This window comes from Globicephala melas, chromosome 17 (assembly GCF_963455315.2).
Source record: "Globicephala melas chromosome 17, mGloMel1.2, whole genome shotgun sequence".
Classification (NCBI taxonomy): Eukaryota; Metazoa; Chordata; class Mammalia; order Artiodactyla; family Delphinidae; genus Globicephala; species Globicephala melas.
The window spans coordinates 79393821-79413685 of record NC_083330.1 but is presented as its reverse complement, the minus strand read 5'-3'; the positions used below and the strand labels follow the sequence as shown (position 1 = coordinate 79413685).

Here is a 19865-nt window from a genome sequence, read left to right as displayed (position 1 = left end):
GATATATGGATACATGCTGCTGATTCACTTTGCTGTACAGCAGAATCTAAAATGACACTGTAAATCAACTATACTCCAATAAAAGTTAATTAAAAAATAATGGTGATAACTGCAATGAACTGAAATTTCTCAAATATGTTTGAATTCATGAGTCCCTATGATATTTTTAGAGAGCAATGGTCACCTTTAGAAGATGACAGGGGACCAGTGTATTATCTTGAAAACTGACAAAACAAAGGAGCCAACAGCTGAGCCTGCAGTTCCTGCATGAGCCACACTTCTGCATGGCTGAGCGGCAGGTGAAGAGCGTCTCTTCATCACGGCACCCAGCGAATCGGCGCAGCACAAGCTGTGCCCCAGGCGGCGAGCGGCAGCGCTGCCAAGGCCGCCCGGTACACACTGTGCCCCCTACAGTCTTGCCAAAGGGACTCGACTGGAGTCTGAGTTCTTGCCAATTTGCAAGAAATCCAGACGGACGAGGAAACCTCAGTCTGCACCTCGAGAACACAGCCCACCAAGCTGACCGTGTGAAACTCCACAGGTCCAATGGCCTAGGCTCTTCCACGGATAAATTACAAGGGAAAGAAAAGAGCACAGGAGACCTGCGGTTTAAAAGGGACCGAAATGTGGGGAGTGTTGTTTAGTGGGGACAGAGTTTCAGGTTTGCAGGATGAAAAGGGTCCTGGAGGCGGCTGCACAGCCATGTGAACGTACTTAACGCTGCTGAGTGTACACCTACGACGAGCGTGGAAAATTTTATGTTATGTGTATTTTACCACAGTTGTAAACAAGCAAAGTAAACCACCCAGGGCCAAGCCCCCCAAAAGGGAGAGATTTAAATCTATCTATATATATATAATTTTAAAAAATTTTACTTTTTTACTGAAGTAGAGCTTACTTACAGTGTTGCTGGTGTTCAGCAAAGTGGTCCAGTTATACAGAAACGTATCTATTCTTTTTTTTTTTTTTTTGACTGCATTGCATTCGTTGCTGCGCGCAGGCTTTCTCTAGCTGTGGTGATCAGGGACTACCCTTCCCTGCGGTGCGCGGGTTTCTCATCGTGGTGGCTTCTCTTGTTGTGGAGCACGGGCTCTAGGTGTGTGGGCTCAGTAGTTGTGGCTCATGGATTCTAGAGCGCAGGCTCAGTAGTTGTGGCACACGGGCTCAGTTGCTCCGCGGCATGTGGGATCTTCCCAGATCAGGGCTCGAACCCGTGTCCCCTGCATCGGCAGGCGGGTTCTTAAACACCGTGCCACCAGGGAAGCCCTATGTATCTATTCTTTTTCAGATTGTTTTCCATTATAGTTTATTACAAGATACTGAGTATGTTGTTTATCTATTTTATATATAGTAGTATCTGTTAATCCCAAACTCCGAATTTATCTCTTCCCCCCAATTTTCCCCTTTGGTAACAATTTTCTGTCTGTATGTTTCTATTTTGTAAATAAGTTCATTTCTGTCATATTTTAGGTTCCACATAAAAGTGATATATTGTATGTCTTCTTTCTGACTTACTTCACTTAGTATGATAATCTCTAGGTCCATCCATGTTGCTGCAATGGCATTACTTCATTCTTTTTATGGCCGAGTAGCATTCCATTTTTTATATGTACAACATCTTTCTTTTGGCCACGCCGCGTGGCTTGCAGGATCTTAGTTCCCTGAGCAGGGATTGAACCCGGGGCCTGGGCAGTGAGAGCACCGAGTCCTAACCATATATACGTATATACACTTATGGCCAGAGAAAGAACTTAAAGGAAAAAATGAAAGACAAGTGGATACGAAGTGACTCTGGAACATCATCGTGAGAGAAGAATTAACAAAGGAGAGGCAAGCGAGGCTAAACCGCGTAAAAAACGTTCAGCGCCGCTAATGACCATGAACCGCGTAAAAAACGTCCAGCGCCGCTAATGACCACAAACAGCAGATCAGAGAGGAAGCGAAGGCCCAGCCGAGGCCCGCAGGCACCTGGGCTCCCAAGGGCGCTGTGGCTCAGGTGAGAGACCTTGCTCTCTGTCCCAGCACCACCCTTCCCCAGCAGCCACCAGCCACGTGCTCCTGGGCTCACGGCAGGATCCGGCCCTGCCCGCCGAGTGCTGTCCCCTCACTCCCCAAACCCGAGAGCTGCCGAGTCCACAGGTGCCACCTGGTCCACATGCTCGTTCCATAGAGGGTCAGACAGAGAACACTTGGGCTTCCAGGGCCACAAGCGGCCTCCGTCACATCTTCTTCTTTGTTTGCTTGTACAGCCCGTTGCCATGTGAAAACCACTCTCAGCTCAGGACTGTACCGAAGCAGGCTGCAGGCCTGGCGTGGCCCACGGCCACGGCCACTGTTTAGCAACCAAGCTCACCGGAAAAAACAGACTTAAGTGCGAAAACTGTTCAAGTCTATTGCTGATTAAATTAGCCTTAAAAGCAAGAAACCCGAATTCTTCCATCCAATTGTGAGGAAATCATCAGACACACGGAAATGGAGGGACTGTCTACAGAACCGGCCTCAACTCTTCTCAAAGGTCCACGTCTAAGACACAACTAGGCAACATATGCCCGTGCACAGACCCCACACTGAGGGGCAGCTGCGGCAGACAGCGTGACGGGGCAGCGGGACTGAGCCACCCGACCGGCGGGCATGTGGCAGCTGCCGGGCCCAGGGTCAGGGGCGCCGTGTCCCACCGTCCACAGCCAGCTGTCAAGGGCAAAGGTCAGCGATGGACGCCTGCTGGGAGGCAGATGAGCACTACTGCTGCAACTTTTCAAAAAGTTTGGAATTTTGCAAACTAGAAAGTTGGGGAAAATATTTAAAGAATTCAAAGCAAGATGTTCCTTTTCACCTAAAAGCTGGACAATGTCTGCCTTTTCCATCTCTGCGTCACAAAGGGCACTTACCGGCCGAGTTGATGATGTGCCTCACGACCTGGAGGGTGCCCACACGGGTCCTCTCGTTGCTGGTGTCCAGCTTGGGCAGCAGGAAGGCCAGCAGGCGGTCAGGCGAGCAGCAGGCTGCAGGGCAAGCGCTCATCAAAGAACTGTTTGTAACGAGCTGTCCTATGCTCCCTGCTGGCTGTCTGCACCTCCAAGACAAGCTAGGCCCGGCGGCCAGGGAGGCCGGACGCTCGGGGCTGCGGCCCAGCCAGGTCTTGGCTGTGTGCTCCCCAGAGACACGGGCGGGCAGCACACGAGACAAAGGGCCCCCCGCCCCCCAGAGCAGCCAGGCCGCCGGCCTCGTACCCAGCACCGTGAAGCAGCGCAGCACCTCCTTCTGGTTGCTCATCACCAGGGGGCTCGAGGACTCCACGGGCACGCAGATCTGCTCGGGAACAGAGGGCACAGTCACGGGGCCCAGCAAGGCCACGGGAGGGGCAGGCCCCCTGACGATGCTGGGCCCAGGGGCACTGCTCCGGGAACAGAGGGCACAGTCACGGGGCCCAGCAAGGCCATGGGAGGGCAGGTCCCTCAGGCGCTCTCTCACCTGGGGGCAGGAGCCCCTCGCCTGTGGCTGGAAGCGCCCTGGGGACCTCAGCCCACACCTTACAGTTGGCCCTCTCAAGGGAAAAGAGTCCTGGCTCCGTCTACACCCCACCCCTCCCACCACCAGCCAGGAAAACAAACTCCCAAAACACATTCCCTGACGAGAAAGGAGACACTTTCCCGCTTTCCTGGGCATGACATCCTGGGCTGGAAACCGCGGACCTCTAGAATGCAGAAAGCACTGGAAACCAAAATACCTCGAGTCCATTCGTTCAAAATTGTAAAAGAAAAAGGAGCTGCACTGGTAAAAGTAAAAACAGAGGCTGTTGGCACATGTGTCCCTGGGCTCCACTGCACCTCAGCGGGTGACACTCACCGGGGGCTGAGCTCTGGGTGGCACCCCAGTCCCCACTCAACCCCTCAAGGTCACAACAAAGGACACCCACAGGGCCTCCAGGCACAGGGCTCTAAGGTGAGAAGTGACCAGCGGTGAGTGCAGGACCAGGTGAGTGCCAGGCGGCCGGGTTCTGCTCCAGGCCCCCAGGGTGCTGCTTGTCACTTCCACTGCAAAGACCGAACCTGGCCATAAAAGGCACCGCGGCTTCCTACCTGCTCCCGGGCTCGCTCAGCCGCTCGGAGCAGGGAGCCGGCTTGGAAGCAGAACCCCCGCCCCCCGGGGAGCCTTCAGAAGATGCGTGACCGTGACCACGCGGAAGCCTGAGCTGCTCAGGACTCCGCAGTGACTTGGAGAGAGTAAACCGCTGCTGTTTTCACGTACTAAGTTTTGGAGTGATCGGTCAAAGGGCAATAGCTAACTAGTGCAAATGGGTAGTCATCTGGAAAAAAGATAAAACTAGATTCTCACTCTTTCCCTAAAATAAACTCCAAACGGATTAAACAGTAAAAGTATAGGGGAAAATGAGAGAAGCTAAAAATTAATTGCAGAACTCGAAAGCCTTTTCCAAGTATAGCAAAAGCTGAACTGTAACATAAAAGATGAATAAATGATGGTGTAAAAACTAAATAATTTTGCATGGCAAAAAATACCATAAACAGGGCTTCCCTGGTGGCGCAGTGGTTGAGGGTCCGCCTGCCAATGCAGGGGACGTGGGTTGGTGCCCCGGTCCGGGAAGATCCCACATGCCGCGGAGCGGCTGGGCCCGTGAGCCATGGCTGCTGAGCCTGCGCGTCCGGAGCCTGTGCTCCGCAACGGGAGAGGCCACAACAGTGAGAGGTCCGCGTACAGCAAAACAAACAAACAAACAAAAAACCATAAACAGAGCCACAGATAACGGACAAAGTAGAAACAAACATTTATACATACATGATATGAGACTATAAATAACTGCTACAGATCAATATGAAAAAACACCTCTAAAAACCAATAGAAAAACAAAAGACATGAATGGAAAGCTCTAAGAGAAGGAAATATCACATTTTTCCTGCCTTTTCAGCTTTTATATATTTATTTTCCCGTTAAACCCCACCCCCATCCCATAGATAATCATTGTTTGTTTTTATAGTTTAACGCAATCACTTTTATATTAAGTAAATGATATTGTGCTACATCTCTCACTTTTTTTCAGAGTTGTAAGCTTTTTCTCCATAGAGATCTTAGGCATTCTTCGTTAGGTGAATTCCCAGACACTTCACGATAAGTTTCTGTTGCTGTTGTAAAGGGTCGTTTTTTTGTGCTTGGTCACTACTGACGGAGAAGAATGCTCCTGATTTTTACAGGGTGGTCTTGTAACCGGCAACCTTGCTGAACTTAGTTCTAGTATTTGTGAACCGACTCAGTTCATAAATGAGTGCGTTTCTGGATGAATAAATCAACCATCCATAAAACAAACATCTACTGAGTGCTCACGGGTAGCATGCACCGGTGCTGGGACGGCAGGGAACGGGACAGAGCGAACCCTCCCCCTCAGGCCTGTGCCTTCTCGCTCGGGAGACCCGCGTGGCAACCCACCCGTCGCTAAGTGTATTAAGAGGAGCTCGGGGCCTCGGGAAAGGCAAAGAGGGGACCGGGACAGAGGGTGGGTGGCCGGGAGAAGATAAACGACAGGTCGGTCCTCACGCCCCCCATTTCTGTTCCTTTCCCCGTTAACACTGAGAGTGGGGCTGCTTCCTGCCCCTGACACTAGAGGAAGCGTACCTGTCTCCCACTCACTATGATGTGCGCGGAGGGCCTGGGCATTTAAACTTCGTCAAGTTAGAGAAGTTCCTTTCTGATCCTGACACTAGAGGAAGCGCACCTGTCTCCCGTTCACCATGATGCACGCGGAGGGCCTGGGCATTTAAACTTCGCCAAGTTAGAGGAGTTCCTTTCTGATCCTGGTTGCTAAGAGCTTTAGCGACAAATAGGTGTTGAACTTTATCAAAAGCTTTTTCTGCATTGACTGATATCAGAGAATATTTTCGGGAATCTCGTTCCATGGTGAGGTGAGCTGACTGGCCTCAGCGCTGTGCAGCCCCCCTGGCTGGGCCCTACACCCCTCGTGTACTGGGAGCGCAGTGCTGGGAGTGCAGTGCTGAGGGAACGGTGGTGAGGGCGCAGTGCTGAGGGTGCAGTGCTGAGGGAACGGTGCTGAGGGTGCAGTGCTGAGGTTGCAGTGCTGGGAGAGCAGTACTGAGGGTGCAGTGCTGAGGGAACGGTGCTGAGGGCACAGTGCTGAGGGCGCAGTGCTGAGGGCGCAGTGCTGAGGGTGTAGTGCTGAGGGAACAGTGCTGAGGGAATGGTGCTAAGGGCGCAGTGCTGAGGGCGCAGTGCTGAGGGAACAGTGCTGGGAGCTCAGTGCTGAGGGAACGGTGCTGAGGGTGCAGTGCTGAGGGCGCAGTGCTGAGGGTGCAGTGCTGGGAGCTCAGTGCTGAGGGTGCAGTGCTGGGAGCACAGTGCTGAGGGCGCAGTGCTGAGGGCGCAGTGCTGAGGGAACGGTGCTGAGGGAATGGTGCTAAGGGCGCAGTGCTGAGGGCGCAGTGCTGAGGGAACAGTGCTGGGAGCTCGGTGCTGAGGGAATGGTGCTGAGGGTGCAGTGCTGAGGGAACAGTGCTGGGAGCTCAGTGCTGAGGGTGCAGGGCTGAGGGAACGTTGCTGAGGGCGCAGTGCTGGGAGCTCAGTGCTGAGGGTGCAGTGCTGGGAGCGCAGTGCTGAGGGCGCAGTGCTGAGGGTGCAGTGCTGGGAGCGCAGTACTGAGGGCGCAGTGCTGAGGGTACAGTGCTGAGGGCGCAGTGCTGGGAGAGCAGTGCTGGGAGCTCAGTGCTGAGGGTGCAGTGCTGAGGGAACAGCGCTGAGGGCGCAGTGCTGAGGGTGCAGTGCTGGGAGCTCAGTGCTGAGGGTGCAGTGCTGGGAGCACAGTGCGGGGCAACTCCCTTCACTGAGCACACGATTCTCACATCCAGCCTCACAGTAGTAGACCTAGATTTTTCTGTGTGGTCCTGACTTGGATTTGGAATCAAGACCAGCCTCAAAGAATCCATCAGGCAGCTCTGGATCCTTTTCTCATTTCCAAGCCCACCTGTGTATGGTGGAAATTAGCTGTCCCTCAAAAGTTTGGAAGAACGCAACCTTCAAACCACGTGGGTCCTGGGTTTGCTTTCAGAAAGGAAGGGCTTGGAATGTTGTTTCCATTTCTTTACTGGTTTAGTCAAGTTTTCTATTTCTTCTCTGCCAATTTTGACATTTTTAAGATTTTTCTAGGAATCTATCCACTTCATACAGTTTTTCAGGTTCATTACCATTGCTCACACACTAAAATTACTATTTAATCTCTCTACCATAGCCCGACCCCCGGCCCTCGCAGGGCGCCGTCCGTGTGTGTGGCAGGTGAGGGCTCAGGCCGGCGGGCCAGGCTGGCATCCCAGCAGGTGTGGGAGTGGAGCAGGCCCAGAGATGCCCCAGGGGGTGGGGGGAGCAAGGAAGTAAGTCCACTCTCCCTGCTTCTCTTTCTCACAGAGCCGCCTGCCCACGCTCTCTCTAGTTTTCCGGCCCTCTTCTCTCCCACTCAGAAAGTCCCACGGACGCAACGTCCCCCCAGAGCTCCCCGTGACCTCCATGCCCCTCATCTGACCTGGGGGGGGCAGGGTGTGCACGGCTGCGGAGCCTCCTCGAAGCCCTTTCTCCATCAAAGCCATCAAGACCGCTGGAGGGGGTCTCCACCTGAGCCCGGGCCCTCGGGACGCACGGCCAGTGCAGATGGCCCCAGAGCTGCCCCTGGCCTGCTGGCTGCCCGCTCCGGCCCCTGCACGGCGGGGCTGTGCTGTGTCGCGCGGCCCGAGCCCCAGCGCTGGGCAGACGGCGCTTCGGCCCCGCCTCCTGCTCCCTGACCCTCAGCAGGCACCTCCCAGCGTGCTCCCACCCCTCCCTGGGCCCCCAGCCCACCTGAGCATGCAGGGCAGCCAGGAGTGAGTCAAGCTGGACGTCCAGCGTGCGACTGCCCACGCTTGCGGCCGCCTCGAGGATCTGGCCCAGGCTCTGCTCGAGGAGGGAGGAGAGGGGCCGTCAGGGCCTCCTCCTGGCCCAGCCCCACCCCTGCTGGCTGCGGGAGTCTCCCAGCCCTCCACCCCAGCGCTCGCTCGTGGGGAAGGGCCGGGAAGGGGGCGCGCAGCAAGGCCAGGTGGGCCTGGCTCCCCGGCTCCTGTCCGCGCCCCCCACTGAGGCTGGCTGCCCCCAGGGCTTCCCCCCGACCCCGTGCCCCCTGCAGCTGAACTCCTGAACGCACCCTGGACACGTGGACAGTCTCGGCGTGCTTCTTGTAGAGGCCGAGGACCCCAGGCAGCAGCCTGGGGAGCTGCTCCTCCAGCTTCTCGCTGGGCAGCAGGTGGCTCATGGGCCCCAGGGCCTCCACCACAGCGAGCCGCAGCTGGGGGGACACGGGGACAGGCGCTCGCGTGCGGACCGGCCGGCAACGCCCGTCAGCCCGGGGCAGAGATGTGCAAAGAGCCCTTCCCCAAGGACCCCACAGTTGGAATCGAAGACCCGGGTTACCGCGAGCGGGGGTCCTAAAGGGGTGGAGGGAGTGGGCCTACAGGGAGAGGTCCAGCGCTGGGGCCCCAGAAAACTAGCCCTACTCTGTGAGGACCTGTGGGGCGGGGGAGGGAGGGGCACATGTAGACAGATCTCCCCCCCACACCCGAGAACCCGCAGGACCCCAGAAGAGGCCCAGGTGACTGGAGCAGTACCTCCAGGCTGGGGGTGGGAGAGGAAAGCCAGCTAGGTGAGGCCACAGGTCCCTAAGGGCCACACATACCTTGGCTTCCCGGCTCTGCAGCCAGTGGTGGAAGAGGATGTCGTAGGCGCTGAAGATGTCAGTGGCGAAGGCATCCTTCCTGACCGTGGGGTCGGGGGCCTGGTCCAGGTCGGCCAGGTACTCCAGGGTGCTCTCGCTAAAGCGCTGCAGAGCTGTGGCGACCCACGCGGTAAGCGGCGGCCGGCCCATGGCCGCACAGCTTCCGCGGGACACCTGCCCCTTCTAACATGCCATGCTGCCTGCGAGACACCCTCCAGAGCACCCGGCCAGGCTCGGGACCAAAGCGCTGTGCGGGCGTCAAGGGTCCCCCAACTCGCGTGCTTCGCAGAAGCTCAGAACGTGACCTTTTTCGGAAATAGGGTCTTTGCAGATGCAATGAGTCAAGACGAGGTCACAGTGGGTGGGGGGCAACTCCAACAGGACCGTGTCCTCACAAGAAGAGAGACAGACACGCGGGGACAACGGAGGCAGAGCTGCACTGCTGCAGCCTCGAGCCAACGCGCCAGGATGCACAGGCACCTCCAGACGCCAGGGGGCCTGGAAGGTTTCTCTCCAGAGCTGCAGAGGGCGCACGGCCCTGTCAACACCCTGCTCTCGGAATCCTGGCCTCCTGAGCCGTAGAGAACACATTTCTGTTGTTTTAACCCCCCCAATTTGTGGTCTTTCGTTGAGGTGGTCCAAGGAAACCAGTACAGGCACCAACCTCCCCAAAATGCCCCCAGGCCACCACATCTGGCCCACTCCAGTCTGCTGTGCCCACCTCCCCCCTCACAGAGATGCGTGCCACACGCTTTCAAGGGCCGCTGTGCCGGGCAGGCGTGGGCCCCCCAGGACACGTGTAGGAAGAAGACCTGGGGGCACGGTGGCGGGGTGCCAAGGGTGGGGAGCGCTGGCCTGGGGGTCTGTGTCTGTGGAAGGGACTGTGCTGTGGACACCAGGCGGGTAAGCCTGGGGACTCGCTTTGCTGCAGACCTGCGAGTGGTCAGCAGGACCTGGACTCTGGGTCAGGGGAGACGATGGGGCCACGAAGGAGAGTCGGAGGCCAGGCCCTGGCCACGGGCCTGGGCAGTGGAGGGGGAGATGAGGATGCAATGGCCCGGAGAGGCGGCGGCTCCCGGCCGGGCCTCCCGAGGGCAGAGCCCGGCGCCCAGGCAGGGGCTGCAGCAGCTGCCCCGGGGGTCTTTACTTGCTCCAGCTCACAACCTCAAACCTGGCCCACCTGTAAGGCTAATTTCTTAGCCTGGGCTTTGCAGCCCAGCAGAAAGACTAACCCTAACCCTCCATCTACAGGAGGGCAGCCATGTTCACACGTGCTCAAGACAGAACATAAAGAAATTCTCAAAGAAAACTACCTCCTGGGGGAAGGTTTCTGTGTCATGGGCAGCCCTTCCACTGAGGATGGGCCCCTGGAGGGTCTGGCGAGGTGGGCTCTGGTCCCCTCCCTGCCACACGGCTGCTAAAACCGGGGCTGCAGGTGCCCCGAGAACCCTCAGCTCCTCTCTCAACCCCCCACTCCTCCACGGCCCCTTCGTCCCCCCACTCTTTTGCCTCCTTGAGCTGTTCAGTCAGGCTGTTGGTCAAACTGATCAGGGATCCTAGGTATTTTGCGTGGGAAGGTCTTTCAGGGTAACAGGCTACCATACGGCCAGAAGCAGAAGCCCATCCCCCGACCTGTTACTAGGCTTGAGTGTTCCATCAGGTACACACACGGGCACAGAGTAAAGGGCACTCCTCACACACCCTCCGCCAGCCCAACCTCCCTTGCTCCAGAAGCAAACATGGGGTTTGATCTCTCTCTCGATAAATAACGCGTCCACGGTGTTCCTCACCCACTCCCCGCAAGGACGGGGCCCGTCCTTCCCGTCCATCCCTCCAGACCCACTCCGTCCATGAGCAGCTTTGTTTCCCAGAGTCACCGACCACCTGCGGTTTGAGTCTCCTTGGCTCTCCAGGCACGAGTCACCAAGGCGACCTCCACATCTCTTGCCGCACACCCTGGGGCTCCCCCGGCCCCACGTGGGACCGCACCCTTCCTGATCCTGGCTTCTCCACAAGAGCCTTTACCCCCTGCTCAAGCAGCATCTGGGCAGGGCTCTGATTCTCAGAGGGTGCCTTCCACCGGAGCTTTCTGGCACTCTCACTTGAGCGCGAGAAGGCAAGGCCACCTATCTCCTCAGCCTCCCCTTGGCCCATCCCTGCCCACCCCCCTGCAAAGTCTTCCTGGTGCGGTGCCTGGAGGGCGTCTCCACCAGGAACAGCTCCTGCTGCAGGACAGGTTCGGGGATTACTGCACGACGCCCCCACTCCACTCTCTCCGTTCGTTCTTTCCAGGTTGTCTCAATCGAATGCTGGCTTCATGGCCTAGCCTGCTAATTCTTTTCTCTCCTATTTTCCATATATTTGCATTTTTGCTCTACTTTCTGGAGGATTTCCTCAACTTTCTGTTCCATTTCTGCCTTCCATTTTCATCATGTTTTTAATTCCCAGAAGCTTAATTTTATTCTCCGAATGTAGCTTCTTCACAGCCACACGCTCGTTTCCTGAACGCATCTTCCCTTAGCTCCCAGAGGACATTAACCACAGACTTCCTTTCCTGCCTGTCTTCTCCTCCCTGAACCGTCGGCTTTCCCCAAGTCTCGGTTTCTGCTTATTTTGCGGCCACCTTTCCTATCAGAGACTTTCCTCGTGGGCAGTGATTTTTGGCCGCTACTGGTGCTGGACAGTGTGGCCAGGCCAGCCGTGCACCCTGCTGTCTGGGGCATGTCAACACGGTCTCTGGGTCTCCCTGGCCACAGCGTACTGCAAACTGGACGAGAAGCTTCAAGTGTGCACGTGCTCCTGTTCTTGGCCCAGCGCCGCTGCCCACTTGTGCCGCCTTCCGGCAGTGGACACAGACATCTGCCCAGAACCAGAGGCTGTCTGGAAGGACAGGAGGCCCCAGCCCTCTCGTGGCCCACCCAGGCCGCTGATGGGCTGTTATGGACCCTCCTGGCCCGACTGAGGCCCCTCCAGCAGGCAGGACCACTCTCCCCTCCAACTGCAGACCCTGAACATTCTGTCTGCGGTGCGGGGCGCACACCTCAGCAGGAGGGCGGCCTGCGGGCAGGTCTCTTGGCCCACGCACTTGCTTCGTACACGACGTACCAACAGGTGGGAACTGCAGGGGCCTTTGGCCCGTGAAGGGCTGGGACCAGAGCGCCTGAGAAGCGCGAGTCAGCTCTCTGTGCAGGGCCCTGCACCTTCCGGAGCGAGGCCAGTGCCTCCCAGAGGAGCTGCCTGGGGCCGGTACCTAAGCCCTCGGCTCCGACACGGGCTCTGTCCTAGGCTGGTCTTCTCCCCGTGTGCGGCGCACCTGAGGTACAGCCCCAGCCCCTCAGCTCTGCCTCGGCCCCTTCTGTGACCTGCTCCTGCATTCCCAGCTCAGCGGTGATTCCCACCCAGCTGATCGGGGATCCTGTCACAATTCCCCTTTTCAGCCAAAGCTAGGTCAAGGAGGGTTCTGCCCTTCAGCCCACGCAGCCTGCCAATCACGCACAGTTGGGAGGAGCCTGCAAGAGGCACCAAAGAGACCATGGCAGGGAATGGAGAGAATGGGGAACGCGGGGGGCTGTGAGGGGGGCTGGCAGGGGCTGGAGCCCCTCCTAGGGCCCCCTGAAAGCAGGGGAACCCTGAACCCAAAGCCACTGTGAACAGGGAGGCCTGGGGCCCAAAGCTCTAGGCCCTGGCTAGGAAAGTCCCCAGGTGCGTGCAAGATATGCAGCTTCCCTAGGAACCCTCCCCAGACACCAATCCGCTAGCTACCAGCCCCCAACCCCAACCCTGAGCCCTGCCCAGTGCGGCCACGCCCTCACCACACGCTCCACAGCTGGCAGCCTGGGGTGGAAGCCCAGCACCTGCTAACAGGCTGGGCTGCGGGTTAAAAAGGGTCCAGTCCTCATGCGGGCCTAGCTGCTCCCTCTCCCTCCCCTCAGTACCGGCCAGCGTCTCCCTGAGCCTGGTGGGGACACTAGGGACACCAGGAAGCTGAAGGACAAGGGCAACGTGGTGGCTGCTAGAAGAGGCCCAGGCCCCCTCAGCCCCCGGGTCTCAGGACCCTCTGCTTCCCTCCCACACGAGTGCCCTCCTCTCCCCCAAGAGTCATGCCGCAAGGCACCGTCCCCTGGCCAGGCACGCGGAGGGCCGCACACAGAAGGTGGGAGAGTGAATGCCCCATCCCAAGATGCCCAGGGAACAGTCACGCTCCCAGCACGGGGCAGGGAGAGAAATGGGAAGCAGCTGCAGCCTTGGGTAAGTCTCTTCCCGCCCCACATCAAGCGTCCGGGGCTCAGGGACTGCAGTGTGGAGTCCTGGGCAGGGGGCCCCCAGCAGCAGAGAAAAGCACTCAGACGGCAGAGGCCAGGTCTCTATCTGCAGCAGTGCCCACCCAGCCCGCGCCTGCAGTCACCCTTCCTCTAAATGTCCCGCCCTCTTCCTGCAGCCTGGGGGACCCACAGCCCCACAAAGGGGCACCGGAGACAAAAGGTCCAGGAGTGGACAGGCTGCACCCAGCCCCTGCCCCGCAGAGACCCACCTGCCCTCAGAGGCCCACCTGCCCGCGGAGGCCCACCTGCCCGCAGAGACCCACCCGCCCCGCAGAGACCCACCTGCCCGCGGAGGCCCCCCTGCCCGCGGAGGCCCACCTGCCCGCAGAGACCCACCTGCCCGCGGAGGCCCCCTGCCCGCGGAGGCCCCCCTGCCCGCGGAGGTCCACCTGCCTGCGGAGGCCCCCCTGCCCCTCAGAGGCCCCCCTGCCCGCGGAGGCCCCCCTGCCCGCAGAGGCCCCCCTGCCCTCGGAGGCCCCCCTGCCCGCGGAGGCCCCCCTGCCCTCGGAGGCCCCCCTGCCCGCGGAGGTCCCCCTGCCCGCGGAGGCACCCCTGCCCGCGGAGGCCCCCCTGCCCGCGGAGGCCCCCCTGCCCGCGGAGGCCCGTCTTACCACAGCAGAACACCACCCTCATCGAGTCGGGCTTGGCTGCACTCAGCATGGGCAGCATGGTGCTCAGGATGGACGTCAGGAAGGGCACCACGCCGAACACTGCAAGAGGGGTACGTCACGGGGGCCCCACTGCCATCCCCACCCAGCCTGTCCTTCCCTCGGGCCCTGTGCCCCAGGGGAGGCAGAGGGCACCCCGGCCACACGCCTTGAGCTCCTTCTGCACAGCCTGGGGCTCACGGTGGAACTGCTGGGACACAAGGAACCGAGGCCGGCGGGCTCTCAGAGGTCTTCACGACCGCTCAGAGCACGGGTCGAAGGGGCCGGGCCACCACCTACCATTGGAAACTGAGAGGTTGGCGAGCGTCTGCACGACAAAATGGTGCGGCAGGACCCCGGGCTGGAACTTGCTCAGTATCTCCTCCATCACGCTGCTGATGAAACGCTTTCCCAAAGCCACCAGGACGTTGCTGGCGGCCTGCTGCCAGTCACAAACCAGTTCCTATCCCCCCAAAAGACCTGAACTGGCACCCAGACTGAAGGAGGCAGACCTCGCCCTGAAACCGCCCAGGAAGCGAAACGAGACACTCTGCCCTCAGTCACGCCAGGGGACACGCTGCTGCTGCTGGGAGCAGGGCTCCCTGCTGAGCCCAGCGCCTCCACACACCGGGCACCACCGCCCCTGCGTGTGCCCTGAGGGTTCGGGGAGTTTGCTCTCAGCGCCTCCACACACCGGGCACCACCGCCCCCGCATCTGCCCTGAGGGTTCGGGGAGTTTGCTCTCAGCGCCTCCACACACCGGGCACCACCGCCCCCGCGTCTGCCCTGAGGGTTCGGGGAGTTTGCTCTCTGCGTCAGTTTCCATTGTGGGGTGACCCTCCCCACCCCAGGAGGGCAGTCAGTGCACAGGACCCAGGGGCCAAGCTGAGGCAGCCGGACACAAACCCACACCCTTAAGGCACCTGGGAGGAAAGGCCTCGGAAGGCAGCTTCCCTCCCAAGCCAGGGCCTGCTCAGCCCCACGGACCTTCACTTTGGTCATCTCGCTGGAGGCCAGGAGGATGCTGGCCCTGGCCAAGCCCTTGTCCAGCTCGCCGAGGTGACTGCTCACGACCGTCTCCATGACCCTCAGGATCATCGTCCGGTACGGATGCGCCAGCTGAGGAGAGAACCATGGAGGGAGGGCCAGGACCTGCTTGTCTCTCACGGCTCCTCTCTGAGCTTAAGAAAGAGCCCTGGTCTCCTGACGGCGTCGCTCTGGGTGGCCCGCCTCCTGGGGAGCTCTCCATATGTCCTGGTGCAGCCCTCTCCTCAGCCATGTCCCTGCAGCGCCCCCGTCCAGCACGCATCATCCTCGCCTTCACTGAGGACACGCAGACCACAGCGGAGGCCGTGACAGGTGGGGGGCATGTCACGGTGATGACAGAAAACCCCGCGACGTGAGCAGAGCCCAGCCAAGGGAAGGGCTTCATCCTGCGGGAGTCCCGGGCGTCACGGAGACCGGCGGCGAGGACAGGAAATACTCAGGGAGCCAGGAAAGACCAAGACCCGCTGCTCCCTGAGGACCCTCCCCCCTCCTCCTGGGAATGCAGCGTGCAGACAGCGGGTGCAGACCAGGGGGCACAACCTCAGTGCAGCTGGAGTGCCCAGGCCACGTGACGGGAGCAAAGAGGGCAAGAAAGGACGCGACTCCGGCTGGCTGCACTCTGCAGAGCTGCTCAGGCCTGAGCAGGGGCGCTCGCGGCCCTCGGGCCCCCACCAACGACGTCCCCACCGCGCTCCCTCCTGCAGAGGCTGCTAGCAGCCCTCACGGGGGTGGCCCACACCACCCGGTCACTCAGCCCTGCATGCGAGAGGGGAGGGCAGGAACCCCTCTATTTCAAGTAGAAACATACAGCTTATACCTGGGGAAAGTACAATGTCCTACTGATGGGGTCATTCACAGCTGCTGGGTTTTTTAAATTTATTTATTTATCTTTGGTTGCGTTGGGTCTTCATTGCTGCGCGCGGGCTTTCTCTAGTTGCGGTGAGCGGGGGCTCCTCTGTGTTGCGGTGCGCGGGCTTCTCACTGCGGTGGCTTCTCTTGTTGCGGAGCGTGGGCTCTAGGCACGCGGGCTTCAGTAGTTGTGGCTCGCGGGCTCTAGAGCGCAGGCTCAGCAGTTGTGGCGCACGGGCTCAGTTGCTCCGCGGCATGTGGGATCTTCCCAGACCAGGGCTCGAACCTGTGTCCCCTGCATTGGCAGGCGGATTCTCAACCACTGTGCCACCAGGGAAGCCCTACTGGTTTGTTTTGTTCTGTTTTTCGTTTTTTTAAATTGTGTTAAAATACACATAACAAAGTTTACCATCTTAACCATTCTCAAGCATACAGTGCAGTGGTATTAAATACATTCAGCTGGTGGTGTGGCCGTCAGTACCATCCCTCCCCATAGCTCTTTCCATCTTATAAAACTGAAACCCTGTCCCATTAAACCCTAACTCTCCATTCCCATCCCCTCAGCCCCTGCCACCCACCTTTCTACTTTCTGTATCTGAATTTGACTATTCTAGACACTTCACAGAAGTAGAAGTATACAGTATTTGTCCTTTAGTGACTGGCTTATTTCACTGAGCAAAATGTCCTCAAGGAGGTTCATTCAGGGGCTTCCCTGGTGGCGCAGTGGTTGGGAATCCGCCTGCCAATGCAGGGGACACGGGTTCGAGTTCTGGTCCGGGAAGATCCCACATGCCATGGAGCACCTAAGCCCATGTGCCATAACTACTGAGTCTGTGCTCTAGAGCCCTCAAGCCACAACTACTGAAGCCCGTGCGCCTAGAGCCCAGGCTCCGCAACAAGAGAAGCCACCGCAATGGGAAGCCCGCGCACCGCAACAAAGAGTAGCCCCCGCTCGCCACAACTAGAGAAAGGCCCGCGCACAGCAACAAAGACCCAATGTAGCCAAAAACAATAAATAAAATAAAATAAATTTATTTTTTAAAAGTCATATGTATCCCTAGATAAAAATATATTTTTTTTTAAAAAGAGGTTCCTCCATGTTGTAGCATGTGTGAGAATTCCCTTTTTTTTTTTTTTTTTTGCAGCACCACAGCTTGTGGGATCTTAGTTCCCCGACCAGGGATTGAACCTGGGCCCTTAGCAGTGACAGGGCTGAGTCCTAACCACAGGACCGCCAGGGAGTTTCCAGAATTCACTTCCTTTTTAAGGCTGAATATTCCGTTGTGTGGATGGACCACATCTGGCTTATCCATCACCCACTGATGGGCACTTGGGCTGCCTCCACCTTTTGACTAATGTGATTAATGCTGCTATGAACATGGGTGTGCAAATATCTCTTTGAGACTCTGCTTTCAATCTTTTGGGTATATGCCCAGAAGTGGAACTGCTGGGTCATATGATAATTCTATTTTTATTTTTTGAGGAACCTCCATAATGTTTTCCATAGCCATTGCACCATTTAACACTCCCACCACCACTGCACAAGGTTTCCCGTTTCTCCACGTTTTCACCAACACTTGTTATTTTCTCTTTTTTTGATAGTATCCATTGCAATGGATGTGAGGTGGTATTTCACTGTAGTTTTGATTTGCATTTCCCTAATGATTAGGGATGCTGACCACCTTTTCATGTTCTTAGTGGCCATTTGTGTATCTTTTTTGGAGAAATGTCTATTCAAGTCCCTTGCCTATTTTTGAATTGAGTAGTTTGGTATTTTGTTGCTCAGTTTTCAGAGTTCTCTATATATCCTGGATATTAATTCCTTATTGGATATATGATTTGCAAACATTTTCTCCCATGCTGTGGGTTGCCTGTCCCTTTGGTGTCATATCCAAGAAATCATTGCCAAGTCCAACGTCCAGGAGCTTCTGTCCTATGTTTTCTTCTAAGAGTTTTACAGTTTTAGGTTTTACGTTTAGGTCTTTGACCCCTTGAGTTAATTTTTGTGTATGATGTGAGGTAGCAGTCCAACTTCATTCTTTTGCAAATGGAGATCCAGTTTTCCCAGTATCATTTGTTGAAAAGACTATCCTTTCCGCGTTCAATTATCTTGGCACCCCTGTTGAAAAGCGTTTGACCGTATATGTGAGTTTATTTCTAGGCTCTATTCTACTCCATTGTCTATGCGTCTGTCTACGCCAGTGCCACACTGGCTTGATTACCGTAGCTTTCCTGGTCAATTTTGGAATCAGGAATTGGGAGGCCTCCGGCTTCGTTCTTCTTCTTTAGGAATGTTCTGGCTATTCAGGATCCCTCGAGATTCCCTATGAATTTTAGGATGGGTTCTTCTACTTCTACAAAGTTGCAACCGCTGCTTATTTTTTAAGATTTTATTTCCACTTTACGTTGCTCTTGAGAGTTCAATGAGCAGAGCAGTAACCACGTCAAAGGAAGATGTGCAGCACTCCCTCTGAGGGAGGGGGTTTCGCCCAGGCCCTCACGCAGGATGATGTAGCCGCAGCCCCGTCAGGTAGCACACTGGGAAGGGAACGGGGCTGGGGGGGTGGGGGCAGCTCTCTGATGCTACCTGCCCTTGGCAGGAGTGTGTGAGATTTCCGGCTCAACCGTTCTGATGTGTTGGCGGGTGGCCTGCTGCCCTTCCCCCACCCCCAGGACTGACTGAGTCCACTAAATGGACGAACTGGATGACTAGGCTACCTGCGGGCAGGACGACGTTAGGAGGCAGGGCCTTTGGGATGTGATTAGGCCACGAGGGTGCAGCCCTCATGAATGGAATTTGTGCCCCTATAGAAGAGACCCCAGAGAGCTCCCTCATCCCTTCTGCCAGGTGAGGACAAAGGGAGGACACATCCACCTATAAACCAAGAAGCAAGCGCTCACCAGGCACCGAACCCGCCAGCACCTTGATCCTAAGACCTCCAGCCTCCAGAACTGTGGGAGACACAAGTCTGCTGTCTCAGAGCCGCCCAGTCTGTGGCATTTTGTCCTAGGAGCCAGAGGGGGCTAAGACAACTATTTCTGCCTCTCTTCCCCAAATCACTTCCCTGCCCACTGGCCTGACAGCCCTTGCGAAGGAGCCTGCTTGCCCCTGTGTTCACCTTTCCTATGCTGAGACTTGGCCAACAGGAGGGAGACTGGATCTGTCTAAAACCGTGTGGCCCCCCACCGTCCAGGAACACAGACCAGGACCAGCTGGAGGAGCAGCGAACATGCCCCAGCGCCCCAGGCACACGGAAGCCTCGAGAAGCTGATATCTACAAAGTATGGCACGCATCTCAAAACGCTGCACCGACCTACGCTGACCAGATAGTGCTGTACACCTTTCTTCTGCTAGCCCCCATCTTTTTGGAGAGAGAGTCAAGGGGATTCGAAATGTACATGCTAAGATGCAGCCCAACGAGTGAGTGGCACACGAGTGAGTGAAAGAAACACGGTGAGTGGCACAAAGCTGCCGGCAGCAGGGTGCGGACGGGGCGGTGGCTGGTGGGGGAGAGGTGCTAGGAAGCGCTCCACTGCGAGGGACAGGGCTCCCAACTCCAGACACGCTTACTGTAAAGGGCCACTGTGAAGGAAGCTGGTTTTTACAGTTGGTTGAAGAAACTAAAAAGGCTAGAAAAGGGGTAAAATCATAAATGAGCCAGAAAATGGCAAGTGTGAAGCACACGTAAATTCTGCTGTGAACTGTTAGAAACAACAAAGGCTTTTAGCCACCTCTAGTACTCTCAGGCCATCTCCTCAAACAGCCAGGGCAGCCCTAAGCTTTGTCTAAATTCAGCAGGTCACGCTGATGGAGCCTTTCGGCCACGAAGAGAAGGGCCCTGACGCCCAGCGTGCACGCACCGTGAAGCTCCGTGAGCCGAGGAGCCTGGGTAGACACACACGTGCCCAAGCGTGAGGGTGCCCTTCCCGTCCTGTGTACCCCCAGTCCCAACAGCAGTCCACGAACACGTAAAAGGCCCAGAACAGCTAGGACAGCGGGGCGGGGGCAGGGGACCCTCCCCACGAGAGGAGAGGCCATCAAGCCGCAGCACAGGCCGCTCAGCAGGACGCGGCTCTTTCCCCCAGGAGAGGGCAGTTGACAGATGAGAGAGAAATAACTTATATTGTATAGGGATCCTCTTTTACTGATCAAATGGCAAAAACAAAAAGAAAAATGGTCTTTTGAGACCGAAAGTCTAACTCCCAGGAATGAGCCTAAAATACGCACTGGGGAAAACTGAAATA

General features: G+C 57.2%; 1 protein-coding gene across 8 annotated transcripts in view; it reads right to left on the bottom strand.

The window, feature by feature from the left end:
- Positions 1-19865, bottom strand: part of MROH1 (maestro heat like repeat family member 1) — a 68054-nt gene that overhangs the window by 33199 nt on the left and 14990 nt on the right. For all 8 annotated transcript variants that reach the window (XR_009559436.1, XM_060286918.2, XM_060286919.2 and 5 more), the window contains 8 exons: positions 14712-14843; positions 14025-14187; positions 13689-13787; positions 8717-8868; positions 8189-8329; positions 7849-7941; positions 3231-3309; positions 2889-3002 (listed from right to left, as the gene is read on the bottom strand). Coding sequence is in view for 7 of the 8 variants with exons in the window: in XM_060286918.2 (XP_060142901.1) it covers positions 2889-3002; positions 3231-3309; positions 7849-7941; positions 8189-8329; positions 8717-8868; positions 13689-13787; positions 14025-14187; positions 14712-14843 (973 nt within the window). In the remaining variant the exon portion in view is untranslated. The remainder of the gene's footprint in view (positions 1-2888; positions 3003-3230; positions 3310-7848; positions 7942-8188; positions 8330-8716; positions 8869-13688; positions 13788-14024; positions 14188-14711; positions 14844-19865) is intronic.